Source organism: Drosophila gunungcola (assembly GCF_025200985.1).
Source record: "Drosophila gunungcola strain Sukarami chromosome X unlocalized genomic scaffold, Dgunungcola_SK_2 000023F, whole genome shotgun sequence".
Classification (NCBI taxonomy): Eukaryota; Metazoa; Arthropoda; class Insecta; order Diptera; family Drosophilidae; genus Drosophila; species Drosophila gunungcola.
Window position 1 is genome coordinate 953,739 of NW_026453185.1, and position 16,976 is coordinate 970,714.

At 38.9% G+C, this 16,976-nt stretch overlaps 2 protein-coding genes across 3 annotated transcripts; both read right to left on the reverse strand.

Moving 5' to 3' along the window:
* Positions 1-739: 739 nt before the first annotated feature.
* Positions 740-2,051, reverse strand: LOC128260436 (ras-associated and pleckstrin homology domains-containing protein 1-like). Its single transcript, XM_052993440.1, has one exon. The coding sequence runs from the start codon at positions 1,621-1,623 to the stop codon at positions 913-915; it is 711 nt and encodes a 236-aa protein (XP_052849400.1). The 5' UTR covers positions 1,624-2,051; the 3' UTR covers positions 740-912.
* Positions 2,052-2,161: 110 nt separating this feature from the next.
* LOC128260428 (glycine, alanine and asparagine-rich protein-like) lies at positions 2,162-6,971 on the reverse strand. Of its 2 annotated transcripts, XM_052993431.1 has the most exons (4): positions 6,659-6,953; positions 4,689-4,762; positions 3,785-4,610; positions 2,162-3,087 (listed from the first exon to the last, which is right to left on the reverse strand). In XM_052993431.1, the coding sequence occupies exons 1-4, from the start codon at positions 6,714-6,716 to the stop codon at positions 2,249-2,251; spliced, it is 1,797 nt and encodes a 598-aa protein (XP_052849391.1). In that variant the 5' UTR covers positions 6,717-6,953; the 3' UTR covers positions 2,162-2,248. The 2 variants fall into 2 exon arrangements, with proteins under 2 accessions (XP_052849391.1, XP_052849390.1); XM_052993430.1 differs by having other exon boundaries at positions 3,785-4,762; positions 6,659-6,971.
* Positions 6,972-16,976: the final 10,005 nt, after the last annotated feature.

The window sequence follows — 16,976 nt, forward strand, 5'->3', positions numbered from 1 at the left end:
TGGGTTTTTTTGGCGATTTTTCAAACAAAATTATTTCTGATGAGTCTTTTTGTTGTAACTTTGCCAAAATAAGACCAAAAGTCAAAGAAGTTGCTATTTTGAACAGCTGGCAACCTATGCCATCCATCCCTGATCGATTAAAACAATAAATTTAGTTTCAACATTGAAACAGAATTTAGAAAAACGTTTTTTTGAAAATTTTATTTTTGTCCAAATTTCTGACTTTTTTGTAAGGGGGTACATCATCATTTTTTGCAGAAATTTGAAAATCTGAAAAAATTTTAACTATGAATGCCATTCGATTGGAAATTTTATTACGAATTCAACGGTGTATGACATTCCACATTTTGAGCATTATTTCGCAGGGTTTTGAGACAAAAACCAAGTTTTTAATGTGTTTTTTGGGATTTTTGGCGATTTTTCAAACAAAATTATTTCTGATGAGTCTTTTTGTTGTAACTTTGCCAAAAAAGACCCAAAGTCAAAAGAGTTGCTATTTTGAACAGCTGGCAACCTATGCCATCCATCCCTGATCGATTTAAAACAATAAATTTAGTTTCAACATAGAAACAGAATTTAGAAAAACGTTTTTTGAAAAATGTAATTTTGTCCAAATTTCTGACTTTTTTGTAAGGGGGTACATCATCATTTTTTGCAGAAATTTGAAAATCTGAAAAAATTTTAACTGTGAATGCCATTCGATTAGAAATTTTATTACGAATTCAACGGTGTATGACATTCCATCTTTTGGATTTCCCTATGTTTTGATAAGAAAAGTCGATTTTTTAAAAAGGTGAATAAGGGTTTTTGGATAGTCGTTTCTTAGCTGTATTTTTTGTTGCCGAAAAAAAAAACCTATACATATACAAAAAATGTGTTCAATTGGGGTCTAATAAGGCTATGGTTTATGTTTTATCGACCGTAGTAGGGTGGTGGCACGTAGATGGTGACCCTCCTGCCATTACCGCTGCTGCTGCTGGTGCCGTTGTTGTACAACCGACCGCAGGGCGGCGGTCCGTAGTAGGTGAATGTGCACACGGTGCAGCAGTTGATGGGCGTGGCCACCACCATAACGGGCGTCTTCCTGTTTGGATAGGTGGGTGGGTAGGGGTAGGGCATGGGTTGCGGTGGAGGTGGCGGAGGGGGCAGGGGCCTTGGAGGGGGAGGTGGTGGTGGGTAGGGAGGTCTGACTGGGGCACAGCAACTTTGGGGGGGTGGTGGAGGAGGTGGCGGGGGAGGTGGCGGATAAGAGGGATCCACCACGTAAGTCTCACAGCAGGTCTGCCTCTGGAAGGCCTCCAAAGTGCAGGGCGAAACGCACGAGTTGAAGAGTCCGCTGATCCAGTCGTAGATCAAACTAAAGGTCCGCCCCTGACGCTGGGTACTGTCGTAGGGTCCGAAGGCATCTACCGATGTGTTCAGTGACGGCGATTCCCGTCTGGAATTCTCGGGGTTTTCCGGCTGCAAGTCCTCCAAGCGAGACGACGAGTGGTTAAGGTACACATACTCAAAGTTGTCGTTGATCGAAGTGGCCCTGGTCGAAGTGCTGTTTTGGGGGCGTGGCAGCCAACGCTGCAGACGAATCTTTTGCTGAGCCCGATGCCGAACTAGTGGTTTAAGCATAATTTAAATAAATAAAGTAAAAGGAAGATCAAAGAAAACATTCCATGTCTTTTACCGATGTGGTGGCATAACTCTTTCGTAAAACACCTACTTGAATAGTGGATTAAAAGTCTGTGTACACAAATATGTAAATATAACAGAAACAATGTTGTTTTAAAACAGTGAAACACAATCAATTAATTGAAAAACATTCACCAATAATCAGCAGCGTTTAAGAATATAAAAAATGTAGTAATCATAAGCAACAACATTTAAGAACCTAATGTTGAGGAAGACATTTAAGACATTCAAAACAACTATATTAATTAATCAAATATGTACAAAAATATTGAGTTCCATTCAACAACGTTCAACAACATTTAACAACATTCAACACCATTCAACAACATTCAACAACTTCCAACAACATTCAACAACATTCAACAACATTCAAAAAATTGAATAAAATTCAACATCATTCAACAACATTCAACACCATTCAATCATTTAACAAAATCTAACAACATTCAACAACACTTTAAAAAAGTGTAAAAGTGTGTTTTAAGTTAACAAAATGCATTTTAATTCTCGTGCTTTTGCGTGAGTGACAAAAAAAAGTGGGTGTGTGTTTAGGGAATGAGTAAAACTAACGTCCGTAAAATCCGAAGCCACCGAAGCCGCCGAAGGCGTTGCTGTTGGCATTGGCGCCACCACCGCCAAAGCCGCCGAAGCCACCGCCATTGGCGCCGGCATTTGCGCCTGCACCACCGCCATTGCCGACACCACCCGCATTCGCGTTAGCATTGGCATTGGCGGACTGGCCATTCTGGGCGGTGGCCGAGGCACTGCTCGAGGCCGAGTTGCTCACGAATCCGCCGGGACCACGCTGGCTGTTCGTCTGGGCATTTGTCTGAGCGGTGGCGTCGCCCTGGCCATTGTTGCCCTGGAAGATGCTCTGGCTGTTGGCATCGCTGCTGGCATCCTGCCGGTTGCCTTCCCGCACCACCTGCGAGTTGGTGTTGGCCGTGTTCGTCGAGGAGCCGAACTGGTTGTTGTTCGTCGAGGTGGAGCCGCTGTTCGAGGTGTAGGTTTCGCGATCGCCCTGCTGCGTGTGGCCCGTGTTGGCGTTCGCACTGGAGGCCTGCTGCTGGCCCGGTCTGAAGTTCAGGGCCTGGCTCTGCGAGTTCTGGCCGCTCTCGAAGCCGCCGTTGGCCGTCTGGCCCTCGTGGGTGTTCGTGTTGGCGGATGACACCTGGCCACTGCTGCCGTCCTCGGCCAGGTTGGAGCCAATGGAGCTGCTGCCCGTGTTGCCGGGACTGGCGTGGTTGTTCGTCGAGGCCTGCTGGTTGAAGCCGGGTCCTCCCTGGGCATTCGCGTTGCCCTGCGCCTGGTTCTTGTTGCCCTTCTTCCTTTGCTGCTGCTGCTGCTGCGGCTGCTGGTAGTATTCGTTGCCAAAGCCAGGTCCTTCGCCTCCAAAGCCAGGGCCTAAACGGGGGTTCAGAGGTAATTTAAAATATCAGTTGGTTGGGGAAAAAACAATAGAGCTTAGAATTTTAACATCTTCTATATTATTAACATCTTTTAAAAGCTATATTTCGTTTAAAAAAATGTAACCACTATTACACACTGCGTATACGTAATATTAAAAAATTACATTAATACGCCATGTTGCCTTCAATTCTTAGTCATTTTAGTTTTGGCATAATTGAATCAAACAAAAATGTTGCAATCAGTAATGACTCAAATTTCTACGAAAATAGTCATTTTTTGCATTTACTTTAAATAACTTGAAATTTCTCATATTAAAAATAAAAATTGTCTTTATCAATAGATTTTTTTAATCTCTAAAAATATGTATATCTTTATAAAAAAATATTAAATAGTTAACTTTAAAATTTCATTTTTTTTGGTATTTTGAATTAATTTTTTAATATTCAAAAAGTTTTTTTAATATTAAAAGATTATGTCAAAAGGTTGATCAAACGAAAAACGGTCTGTCCTCTGAAAATATCACTATGATGGCTTTAAAATGTTTGATTTTTGCATAGTTAAAAGCGTTTACCCAAGGCTAAAATTAATATTTTTATATAAAGAATAATGTATATTTTTAACATCTTTAATATTTCTAAACAGGTGCAATCATACTTGAACTAGAAATTGCTAACTAAACTGACAGACTTACGTCCTCCAAATCCTTGGCCTCCGAAGCCTTGGCCGCCGAATCCGCCGCCGAACTGCCTGCGCGGCCTGTCGAGACCCAGACCGAAGGGTCCGGGGGCGAAGCCACCGCCTGGGTAGCCGAAGGGCACGAACTGGGCCCTCCGCTTGGGCCGCCTGTAGGCCACCTGTTGCTGGAAGGGACCGCCGAAGCTCTGGCCATTGGTGGCCGCAGTGCCGCCAAAGCCACCGGTGCTGGCCGAGGTCTGGCCCCTGCGCGTCTTGCCAAAGGCATTCGAGTTGGCCCGCGTATCGGTGACGGTGACGCCGCCAAAGTGCTGAGTATTCGACTGCGAATTGCTGTTCGAGCCCGCCCTGGCGCCCTTGCCCTGGGCATTCACCTGGGCCTGGGCGAGCGTATTCGGATTGGCCACGTTGCGATCCAGGTCGAGATTGAGGAGTCCCAGGCCCAAGCGCAGGTCACCGTCGGAGCCGCGCCTCAGGCCGAAGCCATTCTGCAGGTTCTGGGGCGACAAGGAGGCGCCCAGACCTACGTTTCCGATCCGGAACTGATCGGAAATGCCCTGCGACACCTGGCCGTTGGCATTGGTGCGGGTGCGGGTCAAGGTGTTGCCCAGCTGCAGGCCGCCCAGGTCCACGTCCCTCGTCTGGGCCTGGCTGTTGGTCACCACGCGCTGCCCGTTCTGCTTGGTCACCGCCCGCGAGTTGGACAGACCCTGCGTGTACTCCACATTGTTGCCAAAGTCCACCTGCCGCTCGTAGGCATTGGTGTTGGCCTTCGACACTGATCCCTGTCGCTGGCGGGGCTGCTGCTGGAACACCTGCTGCGGCTGTTGGTAATAGACCAGAGGTTGAGGTTGAGGTTGATACTGCCTGTACTGAAGCGTCTGCTGCGGCTGGCGGTATACCTGTTGCAACTGCGGCTGCTGGAAGGCGAACGGCCCCTGCGGCTGGAACCCAAAGCCTCCGAACTGCGCCTCAGCTGGAAAAAAACACAATAAATATTAAGGAATGAATAACATTAAAAAAAAACACATTAAAGCTCCTCCTTTCCAAATGAGTTTAAGGCACTCTATCTCCTTAACAAAAAAAACTGACTTTCCGCAATACACTACGTATACGTAATACTATTGCTCATACGCCACGATGTCCGTACATTGTTACCATCTGAAAATTCTGGCACAATAAATTTTAACACTTATACTAAAAAAATTGATATTTTTAAATTTCAGCTACACATTTTTTTAATAAAAAAGCAAAGGCTACCGCCATTTACTGCGTATAAGTAATAATATTGCTCATACGCCATGGTGTTTTTCTTCAATACTATCTGAATTACTGTTACAATCAATCACTTAGGTTGTTATCACATTAAGTAATAATATTAATTTATCTTCTTGTACAACTTAAACTATTATGCTTTTACTTTGATACTACCTTACAAATAAAAGTAAAAACAGATATATTAATAAAGTCAATTGCATTATTTGGCATCTAAAATAATTAAATGTTTTATAGTATAAGTATAACATTTTTTGAAAAAAAAATCATTTTATGACTGTTTCTACAACAATTTTATGACCACCAAATCAAATGACAACATAAATTACACATTATTGAGGCAAAGAATAATGCTTACATTTTTCTTAGCCTCAATCATAAATTTCCAATGAACTTTAAAGTACGCTTCTTAAAACTGCAGAGCTGTGCATTCAATAAAAATTAATTCATTACAGGCTAATAGGTTTTGGGATTCAACCGAAATTTCATCGTTTTTACTTGCAAGTAAAGCAAGCGTAAAAAGTGATAGCAAACATCAGTGGAAAGTTCCGCAAGTTGCCCTGACAGCAGTCAAAAGCAAACACAAGTCCCCAGCGCGATGCATTTATAATCTTTTCGCAAAACTTGTTCCACACATTTTATTTCATTCTATTGTATACCTCCACCGTTTTTAAATTCTTGTTCGTTTTTACTTTTTATACGGCACAGAAACGAAAGAGATGGATGAATGCGAGAAAAAGGTGGATGTGGGGAAGATCTCTAACTGGTTTTTCTCAAAGTTTAATTTAAAAATGTCTGGCAACAGGTATGGGAAGAAAAAAAAAATATTGTCTTCTCTTTCTCTTTCGTTACTAGATTTGGTTACTTATTTATTATATTTATTTAAAAATCTCTAAGAATTTGTTTAACTAAAAAAATGTCTGGCAACAGGTATTGTTAGAAAAAACGATGGAAATTATGGTATTCTCTGACTCTTTTGTTACTATAGTTCAACTGTTCTGAAAATAATTTATATTGTTTTTGTAAAGTTAATCAAGACTAGATTTATTTAAAAAACGAATAAACGAAGATTATTAATGATTTGACTTTGAGATAATTGGATCATATGGACCATATCATAATAGAAAAGTAAAAAATACATTTTTATTGGCATGTTGTTAATATTTTTTAAATAGAGGCTTTGAGTTTTTAATAATAAAACATAAAAACTATAAGCAAATATAAACATATTTAACGCAGGTCAATACTGATCCTCCAGAAACCTCGTGTTTTTCCGATAATACGGCTTAAAAGGTCTAGCAGCCTTTAGGCTTTTGATGCCGTTTCTACCTCGCCATCTTTCTCTTTCTTTCCCCACACTTCTGTCTCTTTCACCGTTTGCGAAAGAACACTTTCCTCTGTTTTTCTGTTGACAATGCAACGCACGTAGGCGCAAAATCCAGCGATAATTTTGCAATTATTGCTGTAATAACAAAGCCTTGTGTGTGTATGTGTGTGTGTGTGTGTGTGTGTGTGCGTGCGTGGGGGTATATATCCTGTCATTATGCCCTGTCTATGCCCGATTCCCGGCACCATGGCGTATTCCAAAAATATTTACCTTGCGGTTGACAAACTGCCAGCCAGCACACAATTAATCCAACAAATGCGTGTCGCATCCTGGCTGCGTATCCGTATCCGTGCTTCTGCGTCCTCCTGTTTTCCGTACACCCGTGCACCCGTACACTCGTAACTCTCGTTCTACCCGTACTCTGAAAATCCGTATTCCGTTGCCGTACACTCGCCGTCCTGCTCGCACCTCAACTGGGTGGCTAATTTTCCGTTGCCGTTGCGAAAACAGCGCACGCAATGAGCGCGTTTTTGGCCGCTGGCCGACTTTTATTGTCTCTCCGCCGTGTTTTTTTTGCGGTCCGCTGTTCAGTTTGTTGTTCCGCCGGTTATTCTCCGCTCTCACTTCACTGAAAAAAAAATCTTCTTCCCCCAAAAATATATGTGAAATTATCTTTAGCACTTTAATTTTTTTTCTTCGTCAAAAGACATTTGGGTTGCCAGGCAACTGATGCACAGATATATCACCGCGTTATAATCTTTTTGTGTAAAAAAACATATTTAACAAAATATATATATATATATATATATATATATATATATATATATATATATATATATATATATATATATATATATATATGTAACGCAATTTTAATTTTTTCCTTTCGTTTACTATTATTAAATTTTATTTATATTTCCAAAAAAAAAATACTTTTCTTGGTAGATTTATACAAGGAGCATTGAAATTTCATTAAAATCACTGAGTAATTTATATTATAAATCTTACTATCCTTTATTTCTATGTTTTATTTAAGAAAAAATCTTTTTTTATTTAATTGTTAAATGCTTTTACTTAAGATCCCCAATTATTTTCATTTCATTAATATTAAAGTGAATACAGTTTTTTTTAATTTATTAGGGAGCAACAAATTGGGAATTTGTATTTTTCTTCGTGTACCTCTCTGGATTTTTTGGGTTTTTAAACACGTTTTTGGAGAGCGCGATGGAAGCTGTTGGGCGTCGGACGTTCCGTTTCGTTCTAAGCCCGTTGCCGGTTTGTTAATCGGGCTTTAAACTAATCAATAATTAACGCCCGACTTGACGTCCAACCGTCAATATGCCTATTGTTCGCTGCGGCAGACCCCCGAAAAAAAACGAAAATCACGTTTTTCTCGTTTGGTGGGGGAAACAATAAACAAACACTTTGGCTGATCACTTTTCGACGTTGTTTTTTTCCTGTTTCGATCACAAGTTCGAATTGTTAATTTTTTTTTCTTTTAGGCTTACGTTAGAGGATTTCTCTTTCGGGGGATTTTTTTTTCACGGAGAGAAAGGCTTTCATGATTATCCGGGCATATATTTGAATCACTTAAGGTTCTCCAGTCAAACAGAGAAAGCCCTGAAGTTAAATGATGCCTAGATGGTCATTATTATATTGATTTTATTTGTAAAAATGTTTTTTAAGTAAGCACAAGGCATTTAAATTGATTTGAATTTATGAATTTATTTGTAAATAAACGCAACCACATATTTTTAATAATCTCAAACCATTTTAAACTACTTTTGAACTGCAAAAAAATGTTTAAAATATTCTCCAAAACATAATTAAATTCTGAAATAATTTTACAAGCCTTTAAAAATGATTTACATTCAACGAAATAAAACAAGATAATTATTTATTTATATTAAACATTTTATTCTGTATATATAATGCTTATTTTTACAAAACATTACGGTACATCTTAATGGTTTAAATTTTGGCATAAACATCTCGTTTGAATGTCGTATAAATACACACCCAATAATTGTACTTTAACTGACTTGCTAAACCTTTTGAATGACTCTAATTTTTCTGGGTAATTCCCATCATCGACCTTAGCACAAGTGGGCGTTCGTATGAATCCCCGGCTCACAGTTTCGGTTTTGATTTCCGTTGAGCATCTGCCACTTCATGGTCAAGTTTTGAACTTCAAATGAACGCGCTGTAGGTCAATTGAAATCCGTTCGCTGGGCACCACGTTTTGGCCCCCTCTAACCCCATTTTTGGCCGTCTGCCACCCCGCTTTTAGCCACTTGTAAACCCCTTAAAGCCCCTCCCGAAAAAAACAAAAAACGGCAGCCTCCACATTTGGTCAGCAAACAGACAAACAAATAGAAGCATCGACAAAAACCCGTCTTAACTCGCCTCTTTTTTATTTGTTGATGTTTTCTTTTATTGACAAAAGTTTTTAGCGCTCTTTTCGGGTGGCAGGGGTTAAAAGAAACCCGTCCCGAGAACAAAGTGTGTGAGTGTGTGGAATAAAATTAAGCCAGCAGGTTCTAACTAATGAACTTGTAGATACATTTGTATCTTTCGAATTGGCTGCTTCCCTTTATGAATTAATTGAGCTGCTAATAGCGCACATAGCGATCGGATTTGCCGAGAAAGGAGCTAATATAAAAAAAAGCCTTTTTTCGACTAATTAAATACCAAAATATATTGATTTAAATTCTAACCAAATATATATATTTAGATTTGAATATTTAAAAGTTTTAAACATTTTTATAATTGGCTAAAAATCATTTGTATATGGAACTTTAATCTTTGATTATACCTAAAATAAAAAGAATAGCTGGAATAGGATTTCTCAATCTAAATAACCATAATGTTTAAACCAATAGTGAATAATTTAAATTTATATTATATTGAAAATTTCTGTATTTGTGACATCTTCAACTAACAATATTTCTGGCTAATAATGTGCTATTCTGTTTTTTTTTTTGGTTGAAATTTTGTTTACAAATCGAAATTTTTACACTGCAAGAAACCAGTGAACGGTAACAACAACAAGGCCAAAGTAAATTGGGTCAACACACCCACACACACACACACAGAGGCAGCATTCGCTGGAGAGAGGGAGAAAGAGAGAGTGTGTATGTGCGTGTGCGAGAAAGGGAAGGCCTCACTTCAGTTTGGTGTTCGATATAAAAAATTGGTTTTTATTGTTATTTCATTTCTAGCGTTTATCGGTCTGGCGGCATCTTTACGCTGACGATTCCTCCGTATACCCCTCTCTTTTTGGCCGAGTTCCCCGTCTCTTTCCGACCGAGCTCCCCCCTTCTCTTTCTGGGCGGCTTTTATGGTTCTGCCTTGAACGCGTGAAATGGAGTAGAAAAATTGTTTTTCTATCAAAGGCAAAATATCGCAGCAAACTCTCAAGCCCCCCAAACGTACCCTTTCCAAATATTTTTCCGTTTTTCCTCCCATTTTGAGCCCCTTACCCCGCTTTCCCCGCTTTCTATCAATTTAATGCCCACAACTTTTCTGGACACGCGGCTTTAACTTTTTTGTAACTTTTTTTTATTTTTATATTTTATTTTTGGTTTGGCCGCTGGTCTCTGGTTCCATTTGCCGATGCTCTCGATGCCACTTGTCCTTCGAACGAAACTGTCTGACTTTGATTTGCGCTGCTAATTGGAGTTTCATTTGCTTTCGAGGGGGAAACATGCATACGTATAGAGCACTTTATGGAGGGCGAGTCCAGGGGTAAACGTAAACCCTTATTTGAATTTGAATTCACTTCGGTGCAGTGCTCTGAGTGTTTTCCCTTGCCGGGCAAGTTCAATTTAATTACATTCCCAGCTAAGGCCTTAAACAGTAATTTTTAAGTAAATAAGTAAATTTGGAACCCGTTCTTGGATCAAAAGTTCTAAAGGTTTGTTTAAGAATTTATAAATATGTTGCAATGAACGTAAATGCTCTTACAAATTAAACGACATTTCCCAATATATTGCAATTATTTTTCTTTTCTTATTTACTAAAAATAAACCGATATTACTTAGTTTAAAAAGTGAAGTGTCTTCTTATTTTAATTAATAGCATTATTATTATTATTACCAAGTGAGCCTAACTTTCTATAAAACCAATAAACATGTTTAATAATTTTGATTTTCATATTTTATACTATTAAAGTATGCTTGTTTTTAAATATAACTAATGCCTATTGTTTGAAGTAATAATATTTATTTTTATTTATTTGCATCTGGAATATAAGAAAACCTGAATATAAACTAAAAACCAATTAATGCTTTTAATACTTGTAAAATATGATACATTAATAAATCTAGATCTACACTTCTTTTGTATTTATTGATATATCAAAGAGGACTTTTTATCTTTTAAATTTTACTTTTGTTTGGCCTCTTGAGATTCTTTAATTTTTCGTCGACTGATGAGCATTTTATGATAATTTGTTTTGACAAATTTTTTAAGTTGCAAATTTTGTTAGCTGAAGTTGGCGAGATGCAGACTCAGACACAGATACAGTTGCGGATGCAGATACATTGTGCATTCGGTGAGCCATATGTTTGTCTAGGGTTGCCACGCACACATATGCCGCTCATCCTGGTTGCCCCTCCTTCGTCCTTCGTCCTGAAGGTCCTATGTTTGTTTCCAGTTTACTTCTGCCGCGTCTGCATTGCGTCTTTTGTTATTATTACATTTTCATAAATGCAAAAGATACAGATACAGATACACACACGAGGGCTCGTTGATAAATTCAGCAAAGTTTTGTCTGCCATGCGGCTCGTTAGCTGCTCGTCTTTCGTCCTTAGTCCTTCGTCCTTTGCCGTGCAACCCCCAACTTTATACGCATGAAAAATTGCCTCCAACTGCAGCGCTGAAATAAGATATTTCAATTTTGTATTGTAATTTCAGAACTTAAAATGTAATTTTTGAAGACATAAGGGAGTCCATTGTTTGGCACCCACCTCCCCTGCCCCCTCACCCTCCCCCAATCCCTGCCCTTATCTTACGTTCGGTTTCCTGCTCCTTTTGGTCCCCTTTTCCTTTCAACTTGGGCTCCTAACTTCTTCCGAAGTAAACCCTTGTGTCTGCCGGATAGATGGTTCAATATACATATATATAAATATATAAATACATATATATAAATGTATAAGCCAGACACAGCCAACTACAGAGAAAACAATATTTGCATATTTTGTAAAACTATTTCTTTTATAGAAAGCTTAAGAAAATTGGTTATTTAACATTTTATGATGCTACCTACATATAAATAAATATTTTATTAATTAGTCCCTATATTAATATAATTATCTTGGGCTCATTAAATCTAAACGATATTTTATAAAAATTTATAGAAAATTAGAACATTTCAAAAAGTGTATTTAAGTAGTCCAATTTTTAATACATTTTTTTCACAATATTTTCACAAGTATTTTCGTTTCAGGCATTACCGTATAAAAAATGAATAAATAACAAATGCAATTTAGTGCTGAATCCTGACATTTTCTCGCTGTGCTTAACCCACCCCGGGCCTTATTTAACCCCTTGTCACCCCCAATTGTTGCTTCTCTTTGGGAAATTATGCAAACAGGCCAAAAAACGACGGGGCCTCAACAAGAATGAGATGTCTCTTCCTCCTCCTTCCGCCGGACTCGCTTTTTGCCCTGTAATAAAGTAGCAACTGCACCACCACCACCACCACCACCACCCAACCACCTTCTTCGTTTTAACTGCATAGGCGGCACTTTTTGAGCCCGATACCCTGGAATAGGCCGTAATAAATATCGCAATATTTGCCCAAGTTTACCTGGCCAAAAATTTTCCTTATAAATAAAGTATTTGAGGCTGCTCCCAAAGGATTTTAGTGTAAAAAGTCACCCGCTGTCTTTTTATACGGAGTAAGGCCTTAAAATTACAGCCATAAAATCAAAAAAATGCTTGTCAAGGTGATACTATTTACCGAAGGGTAATATTCAGAATGTAGCATTCAAAAATGTGTTTAATTTTTTAAATTATTAAATTTTTAATAAATTTGGTTTTTTTTTTTAAGTACAAGAATAATTTAAGGGCTTAACTATTTTTATCTTGTTGTCATGAGTAGATAAGGTAAAATACAATTAATAAAAGTTATTTATGGCCTTTAAAGTATTTTCTACTATTTAAAGCATATCTGCAAACCCTATATGTAAATCTAAATCGACTACGTAAGGCTAGCCATTATATTCAAATATGTTTATCAATAAAAATTTCAAAATAATATAAAAAAAGAAAAATAAACATAATGCATGAGTCTAATTTTCTTGCGGTTTTCAAAAGCTGGCTAGTGGGTCTCTTCGGGGTCGTTTCTGCCCCAACCGCAACTGTAGCACTTTAACTATTTTATGTGCGACGGGGGGCTGGGCGGCGAGGGGGCGTGGCATTTGTGGGTCTGCCGCCTTAGGGTAGCCTGCACGGGCTCAAGTTTTTGGCAGCGCTTAAGAACTTAACACACAATGCCAAAATGTGCAAGCAACAAAAGGGTGGGCGGCGGATGGGGGGTGTGCCACGCCCCCTGGCGCACAGCACACGCAAAAGTTTGCAGTAGTCACCGCCTTAGCCCATTCCATTTCATTCCATTCCACTACCCCGCACCGCCATTTTAACCCACTGAAGCCCCACCACTGGTGACAAAGCTGGCAGCGTCGTGTGTTGTAGGAAATGAGCCAAATTATGGCAAATTGTTGGCAAAAGTATTTAAAATGAGTTTATTTTCGAAATAAAAACTTCTTGTTGCGAACTTGTGGGCGGAACTTTTGCGGGTGCGAGTGCGGGCAGCAGCCGCTAGGTGGCGCACGCCGATGGTGGCAATGGCGAACTGGCAAGCTGGCAAACTGGCATACTGGCACTTTCAAACTCGCATGAGACAATTAAAATGCCATTAGACAAGCAACTGCATAAATGAGCGAATCAGTCGAGCGGCCCGGGGCCAAATTTTCGAGTCGAGTTCAGATGAATCCAGGCGAGCTGCGCTGAGCTGAGCCAAATTAATGGCCAGCGGAGCGTGGGAGCTGTCGGAAAACGGATTTAAATCATCATCAGCCGAATCACTCGAAAATGAAGTGCGAATGGCGGCGGACTCCCGGTTCTCGATTCCACAGAATAGTCCCATAGTTATACGCAACATTTATAAGCATTTTGGGCTTTTGGCTTAATCCCACCTCGATGATAAATAAAATAATACAAATATATATACAGCAAGGCCAGGGCCAGTTTAAACCCTATTCATGATTCCCGATGCTTGTTTATTCCCCTCTACCATTTAAATAAATTAATTCGCACTTAGAGCATCACTCAACTGCCCAATTACTTTGAAATATTCGCACCCACAGACTAAAAGCCGGAGACAACTCGTTGACAAACCCTCCATTTGGGGGGAACTCACCAGATCCCGATCCAAATCCGAAAACAGAAACTGCAGACCACACAATTATGACTTGTCTTTGGGCGACCCTAGCTGTAAAACAAAAATGTTGAAAAGCATAACAACGGAATGTAAATCCTTTCAATTGAAATGTTACATTCAGGGGCTGCCAGAGATTCAGAATCGGATTCACCAGCCCCAACTCGTCAGCAGATTTTCCTTGTTTGCTGGCTGTTAAGTTATTGTTACTGGTGCCAACTGGCTTAGCGACTCGACTTCGTCTTGTGGGTGGGTGGCACCACCGAACCATCGAAGCACCCCTCCACCCCTCCACCCAACCACCCACTTTTCGGTCCACCCTTGTCCCCAAAATCCCCCTTTGAATAGTCGTCCTGAGTGGAATGAATAAGTACATGGGGAAAAAATCATGTATGAATACATACTCATGTCATACTTTAAGCAAAACTTAAAACCATCATGAAATCTTAAATAGTGTTTTGATTTATGTTTATTACCTATTTTTATGCTAATTTTTGCTTTTATTTTTAAGTGCACTATATCCTAAAAATATATTTTTTACTTTACATTAAATGTTTGTTCAATAGTAACGGCAATACTTTACTTCCTGGCTATTAATTCATAATTTGTAATATTTTTTTTAAATTAACATTTAATTTTTTAATTGCTGTGTGTTTTCCAGTGTAGCCTTCATATTTTCTATTTGTGTGTCTCCCTGAAAAACCCTATTTTGCCCCGGTTTTTACCCCTCCAAATGTGTGCGTGTGTCAACTGGCTTAAAGCTGTGCGTGGATTTGTTTGCTAATTCCATGGCAAGGCATTAGCATAAAATTGTGCACATAAAACGCCACTTCAGCTGCCACTTCTCCATTTCCATTTCCATCTCCATCGCCATCGCCATCTCCATCCTCGTCATCTTGTTCTTGGGACTTGCTTCATCATGCTCAGTGTTTGCCAAATCTCATTTGCAGCTCATCAACAGGTGCAGTTCCTAAAAAATACAAAAAATGAGACCAAAGTGCGAAATTGGACAGCAAACAACAAAAGAAAAGCAGTTGAGAAAAAGCCCCAAATAACAAATTACAAATGCCCTTAGCTACAAAATAATGGCGGCAGTAAAAAACTAATTTTGAGAGGAGTTACCAAAAAGTTCATTTTATTCAATAGAACAAATTTAATATTAAGTGAATATGAAATTAAAATAAAATGTTATTATTCACCAAAATAATAATAAATCATGTTGATTTATTTTTAGAAGTAAATATGAAATTAAAATAAAAGAGGTTTTTGTGCACCAAAATAAATCATGTTGATTACTTCTTACAAAATCTTTTATTTACAAATCTCATTTCCAGAGCAGCTTACATTTTCTTTTAAACTAATTTAAATGAAGCACTATATAATAACTTCTATGCCATTGTATTGACCCAAGAAAGTAATAGAGTATTAAGACAACTCAAAGCAATGAGGCAAAGTGCCAAAGACAAACGAAATGAAAGTGATAAAACGAGCAAAGAAAGCCAGGTCCAAGATGTAAAGTATACACTGAACTTCGCTGGAAAAGAAGTCAAGTAACAAAGAGTATCTAAGTCAAAAATTACTATAAGAGTAACTAAGTCAATAATTACTACAATATTTAAAAATATATCAAATTGAATTTAGTGTATTGCTCAAAATAAAAATAAGAAATGACACTTTACGTGCTAAAAACCGAATAGGAAAATAATAATTAAGTGTATTATTACAGCTAGATGTAAATTAGACGTTTAGGTAAACAGATTACAATATGATTTTATACAAAGTAATACAATTAAAGATCGAATTTGACAAGTAAATAATATGTGGATTACCTCTGGTCAGGCTATAATTATCCTTTTTGACAGACAGAAATTTTTTGCTCCCGAGAACATAATCCACGTATTGCTATGGTGACGTATTCCGTATTCCTGCGCCCAAAAGTTTTTTCCGAGCGTAATGCTGAATCAACAGAGCTGTCAGCTCGGACAATCCTCGGAGCCATTTTGGCGAGTGTTTGCCTGAGCCCAGCGATTGCGTCCTTGTCTCCGCATCTCCGTATCCTGGAGAGTCCTTTCTGGCTCTTCCGTGTCTTATTTTGCCGGCTGGTAACAAAAACCCAGCGTGAGATAGTTAATTTGTTTTCACTTCAGCAACAAGAATATCATCCACAGTCCCCTGGCTGCCCAGGCCCACTTTCACCCCACTTTCACCCCACTCTCACCCCCTTTATCCGTCACTTTCTTTGGCCCTTAGCCGCTCACCACTTTTGGCTCATTTATTTTCAGTTTGACGCCTGAGCGCTGCTTATTTGCACAACAATACACAGCAGAAGGAGCGGTGCTACAAAAAGGGGAAACAGTGAAGGGTGCACTGAAAAAAATACAATACTAGCAAAATGTAATGAAAAAATGGATTATTACCAAAAAAATAGCTGAACATTTGCATTTTAACAACTAAATAACTAAATTAAAATGCTTTATTTCAATAATATATCTGATTCAAAAATATTAAGATTATGATTAAAATTAAATTATTTTGAAATATTGTTATACAATATTAAATACAAAAAAATAAATCTTAAGACAGCTTGATTTAGTTTCTATTGATGCTTTAAAATAGTTTTCTGCCAGTGTAGCCATTGAAGAGTGGCTGGCAGCGAGGGGAGGCTGAGAAGTAGCCGCTGTCAAACTTATCAAATGGCGAAGCGAAGAAAAAAGAAAAGATTGCACAAATGAAGACAACACAAGGGTGTAGTCTAGGCTTTGTGGAGGAGGGGTTTTCGGCGAAAAGGAGGCACTTCCGACAGGCAGTTGACAATTGCGAAAATAAAGAAGTAGCAGGACGCTGGGGATGGAGATGACTATAAGGATGAGGAGCAGGATCCTGAGAAGTAACAGAGAGATTGTCACAAAGCAAAATTAAAAACGCAAAAACAAAGGCTGCTTTCTGGGGCGGGGGCTTAAAGGGGGGTTCAACTCAAAATGTGGAGCAAGTGGCTGCAAAGTTTTATGGCAACACCGAAAGGAGAAGGGAGATAGGAGATAGGAGATAGGAGAAAGGAGAAAGGAGGCCTTCGTCCTGTCCAGTCGCAAAATTGTCACCCGTTTCTGTCACGGCTGCAAAATGTTTCAATTTGCCATTTTATCC